Source organism: Myotis brandtii, unplaced genomic scaffold, assembly GCF_000412655.1.
Source record: "Myotis brandtii unplaced genomic scaffold, ASM41265v1 scaffold684, whole genome shotgun sequence".
Classification (NCBI taxonomy): domain Eukaryota; kingdom Metazoa; phylum Chordata; class Mammalia; order Chiroptera; family Vespertilionidae; genus Myotis; species Myotis brandtii.
Genome location: NW_005370673.1, coordinates 176,617 through 182,009, shown reverse-complemented (window position 1 = coordinate 182,009; position 5,393 = coordinate 176,617). Strand labels below are relative to the sequence as shown.

The window sequence follows — 5,393 nt, the reverse complement described above, 5'->3', positions numbered from 1 at the left end:
GCCTGCCTGCCTGCCTGATTGCCCCTAACTGCTTCTGCCTGCCTGCCTGATCACCCCCTACCACTCCCCTGCCAGCCTGATTGATACCTAACTGCTCCCCTGCTGGCCCAATCATCCCCAACTGCCCTCCCCTGCCAGCCCGGTCGCCCCCAACTGCCCTCCCCTGCCAGCCTGGTCGCCCCTAACTGCCCTCCCCTGCAGGCCCAGTCCCCCCCCAACTACCCTCCCCTGCAGGCCCGGTCAGCCCCAACTACCCTCCCCTGCAGGCCCGGTCACCCCCAACTGCCCTTCCCTGCTGGCCTGGTCACCCCTAACTGCCCTCCCCTGCCAGCCATCTTGTGGCTGTGGGAGCTGCCATCTTTGAGTGGCAGTCAATTAGCATATTCCCTCCTTATTGGCTGTGGGCACCACCATTTTTGAGGGTGGGGCAGTCAATTAATATATTCCCTCCTTATTGGCTGTGGGCGCTGCTATCTTTGAGGGCGGGGCAGCAATTAGTATATTACCTCCTTATTGGCTGTGGGCACCACCAACTTTGCAATGGAATGAGGGTTAATTAGCATATTCTCTCTTTATTAGATAGGATATTAATATCTCAGATAAGATCAAAGTTTTCATTTTTTTAAACACTTTTCACATTAAGAAACTCAGGGGACCCTGGCTGGTGTGGTTGGTTGTTGAGCATCATCCTGTGCTGGCTTGATTCCTGGTCAGGGCACACATCCAGGTTGTGCATTCTATCCCCAGCAGAGGGCATGCAGGATGCAGCCAAATAGATTCATCGCTGTTTGTCTATCTCCCTTCCTCTCTCTAAAATCAATTAAAGCATATTAAGAAATAAAAACTCAAGGAAGATATTGCCTTTATTCTTGGGAAGGACTATTGTAAACATAAAAGTTTTATTTTTATCACTTTAAAAACAGAACTTTAGAAAACCTGGAGAAATGAATTTCCTGTACAATGAAGCTGTACAATATCTGCATGTAAGCATATGTGGTTGGGCAAAAGTAGATTTACAGTTGTTCATATGGAAAATACAATATAGTAGGACCTCAGTTCTCGAACTTAATTCGTTCCAGAAGGATGTTCGAGAAGATTTGTTTGAAAACTGAATCATTTTTCCCCATTAGAAATAATGTAGATTGGATTAATTTGTTCCAGACCCCCAAATGATTGTTTTAAACTTTCTTACATACAGTACATAGCTAATGTTCTGTATAATCTGTAAACAAACACTTCTTTTCTTAAATTTATCGAACTACCTCCTACTGACCTTAAACTTTCAGTCCTCGCTCTAACATGCAGCATCTTCCTTGCTGTCACAGGCTGACTGCTTTTCATTCATCCAAATCAACAGCAGTCTTCCTACCTCTTCAACTGCCTGTGATCATTGTTTTCACACCATTAGAAATACCAGCATTCTTGATGACCTCTTTTATGCTTTAACATTGTGGTAATCATCCATTTTGCCAGCAAAAACCCCACAAATATTCACAGCACAGTTTACTAAGATGTTAGTGGGTAAACTGACTCATAGTAGCCCATTCTCTCCTTTGTCTGGAAAAACATCTACAGTTGAAAGGGCTAATAAAAGGTTACAAAATGAGCTCCTGGAATCTTACTCTCAGAGCTGCAGAGCTACAGCCATGGTCAGTGGGCTGCAGATTTGATCCCCAGCCTAGTCAGGGCTCCTACAGGAGGCAACCAATTGATATGCTTCTCTTACATTGATGTTTCTTTCTCTCTCTCTCTCTTTTCTCTTTCTCTTTCTCTCTCTCTCTCTCTCTCTCTCCCCACCTCCCTCCCTCCCACCACTCTCTCTCTGAAAATCAATGGGAAAAACTGGTGAGGATTAACAAAATAAAAAAAGAAAAGAAAAAGAAAAAAGCTGCTATTGGTCGCCAAGGTAACAATCACAAGCATAGTTATTTGAAGTGGGACTTCTAAGTGAAATACTTGAAGGATTGAATGGTGTAAGATTCATTAAAAAAGGATAGTACACTAGGTCACTCATGGCTGCCAATGGCATGAAGCCCTACACATGATAAACTACTTCAGTGCTACAGGAGTTCCCAGACACCCAAACTTTCATAAATCAAGAGCTCCTATAAGCAGCACTTGATTCAATTCTAAGGAACAGGACTTTCCATCAGGGCTGGAGAACACCACCCTTGCTACCAGAGGTGGAAAATTAGCAAAGTAATTCTATTTGACTCATTGTATTTTTCATAGTGAATTAGCTGTCAATCTGCAAATTTCAAGAAATTTCACCAAACTTTATATGACTTTCTAGCATTTCATAGAAAGTCACTGAAGATTTCAAAACATGGGGCTTGAATAGCCATGTTGACTGGCTAAGTGGCAGACAGTGGCTGTGCAGTAGAAGGAACATATATTCCAATTGCCAACACTTGTCACATTTACTTCCTTGCCTAGCCCCACAAGACATGTTTTCACAATCCCTGATCTATCCCATTTGTAAATAAAGTTCAACAAAAATATTGAGGAAAACCACCATTTAAAGATGTAAAAACTATTTTTAGCAACATCAAGAGCTTAGAAAATAATAAGCACATCCACTAACTCAGCAACACTTCTAGGACATCACAGAGCGACAAAGTGATACTAGCAACTCTGCTCCTCACAAACAAATGTGCATTTTAACCAAATCCTTGCAAGCAGCAGAACTGCTTAGAAACTGCAAAGTGACAGGAGAGCAGCATTTTAGCTGCCTTATAAGACTGCATTCCAGGAACTAACAGGGATATAGAAAATCTAGGAAAATTATTTGCTTTGGGCAGCAACAAGGAAGGCGCATCAGTCCCTGGGGCATATTAAAATTTACTTGTTTAATTAAAATTAAAAGGGGTCTAGGGTCAAAAAGGCCCAAGGATTTTAATGTTTAGAAGGAAGTTGCAGAATTTCTGACGGGTATCAAAAACATTAAAGTACTCTTCAATTCAATTTGAATGTTTACCCAATAAAGAATGATTACAGGATTACTTCCATATTGACTATAAGCAACTTTGCAACCTAGAAAAGCTGGGAGGAAAAAGAAAAAAAGAACTAGGGCAAAAAATCAAATAACACGGTTTCTTAAAATGAGTGGCCTGATGTGTCTGTATTTATGCTAAAAATATGTTGAAAAAATAATCACTTGAGGACATAGATGTGTGTACCTACAACATATATATTTGTTCAAAGAAAAATACTAGCTGTGTCCCAGGCAACCCTAGTCACTAGGGACACAGTGATGAGCACAGCAGGCAAATCTCATGAAACTAAAATGGGGACTACTTATTTTCCCAGTTCCTACTGGAGGAAAGCATTATGAAGAAACAAGTAGTACAATGAGAACGAATAAAACAGAGGATTAAAAACACAATTTTTAAAATTGATTGTTTCATCCATGTTGTAATTTTATTTAATAATATTGTATTTTAAATGTGCCACAAGAAATAAAATCTTGAAAGTATATAGTGAAGTCTCATGTAAAGCTAATAGCCACCCTCTAAGTTTCTGTATTTTCTAAACCTACTTGGGAAACAAAGTTTAGTTGTATACAAAGGGATTCCTTGAGTAAGACAAAATGATGACTGGGAAGAGTTCATTTCCAATGATTTTTAAAGAACAATTTACCCTGGCCTGTTTGGCCCAGAGGATAGAACATCACCCTGTGGACTGAGGGGTCCTGGGTTTGATTCCGGTCTGGGGCGCCTGCCCGGGTTGTGGGCTTGATCCCCAGTGAGGGCATGCAGGAGGCAGCCGATCAATGATTCTCTCTCATCATTGATGTTTCTATCTCTTCTCCCTCTCTCTTTCTCTCTGAAATCAATAGAAATATGTATTTTTAAAAAAGAACGATTTAAGACAACTGTAATTTAAGGCCAAGTTCAAAATACCTTTATTAAAATTAAGTGTTAAAAAGTTACTAGGCACCTAAAATCTGTACCCCAATCTTTACTTAGTATCTCTCTTCCATCTAACCACACATCAAACATCTAAGTTCTTTCTAAGAAATTCAATACAGCCTCTGCTAAGATATGACTGTAGGTAAGCTACCCAAAGTGGAAATGTTAATATTCTTACAATCATCACTTTCATTGTTAGAAGGTACTTACCAATCTCCTATTTTTTATGTTCTTAAGTCAAAGGCCATCACATCCATATAAAGTAATTCATAATGTTCAACAAAGCTTTATGATAATTCCCTCTACGATATCTTAATGATCTTTTTAAATATATATAGTTTATTCATTATGAACCAGGACTCTGGTGCAGTGCGAGTATCCTGCTACTCAGGAATACTTAATGAGCAGCCCAAGTGTTCTGCTGCAGGTGGTTCCATCTGGCACAGCATAAACAACCCAATGGAATAAGCAGTCTTTAAATTGCTGTCAAGACCTACTCTCAAACACATATTTAGACATATGGTCCTGTGAACATATGCTTAAACATTTCTCTTTTGCTTGTATAAATGAGGACCCAGTTCAGCAATACTTACAGTTAGCATTGGAGTTGTCAACAGGCCCCAAGCAAAGAATTCAAGGAAGATTACAATTGCAGCATGGTACACACGTGGTCGGCCAAAGCCTTCTTGCTAAAAAAGGAAGAAAGCTATTATAAAAAAGAGTAAAGAAAATTTTAAAATCCATTATCCTAAAATGGCATCTAACACACACACACACACACACACACACACACACACACACACACGATAAATTTAAAACCTAGCCTATATAATAAAAGGCTAATATGCAAATCGACCGAACGGTGGAATGACCGGTCGCTATGACACGCACTGACCCCCAGGGGGCAGATGCTCAACGCAGGAGCCGTCCCCTGGGGGTCAGTGCGCTCCCACAGGGGGAGTGCCGCTCAGACAGAAGCTGGGCTCACGGTTGGCAAGCACAGTGCCATTGTAGCAGCTTTAATGACCCCTCAGGGGATGTCCGACTGCTGGCTTAGGCCCGGGTCCCGGCCTGCGAGAGGGCGCGGGCCAGGCTGAGGGACCCCCCAATCCCCCAAGTGCACAAAAGTCGTGCACCGGGCCTCTAGTCTTTAAGATAAGACTTCATTCTGCAGTATCCCTGATTATTTCATCTTCCCTAACTATAGAAAGTACCATGATTATAGACTTTCTACTCATCCCATCAATACAAATCACTGGAGCTTTGGTAAAAAAATCAACTGATTCTTCAAGAGACTGAGGTTCCATGACCTCACTATTCTTTTTTTTTAAAATAAATCTTTATTGTTCAGATTATTACAGTTGTTTCTCTTTTTCCCCCCATAGCTCCCCTCCACCCAGTTCCTACTCCACCCTCTGCCCTTACCCTCCCACTGTCCTCATCCATAGGTGTACGATTTTTGTCCAGTCTCTTCCCACACCC

The 5,393-nt window shown here is 41.3% G+C and overlaps 1 protein-coding gene across 3 annotated transcripts in view; it reads right to left on the bottom strand.

Annotated features, from left to right (window-relative positions):
* The window catches only part of HIATL1 (hippocampus abundant transcript-like 1), a 95,537-nt gene that overhangs the window by 87,733 nt on the left and 2,411 nt on the right, over positions 1 to 5,393 (bottom strand). For 2 of the 3 annotated variants that reach the window (XM_005881653.2, XM_014529517.1), the window contains exon 2: positions 4,505 to 4,600. In XM_005881653.2, the coding sequence (XP_005881715.1) occupies positions 4,505 to 4,513 (9 nt within the window). In that variant the 5' untranslated portion in view covers positions 4,514 to 4,600. Of the gene's footprint in view, positions 1 to 4,504; positions 4,618 to 5,393 lie in introns of all 3 variants that reach the window. The other variant, XM_014529516.1, reaches the window with a different exon arrangement.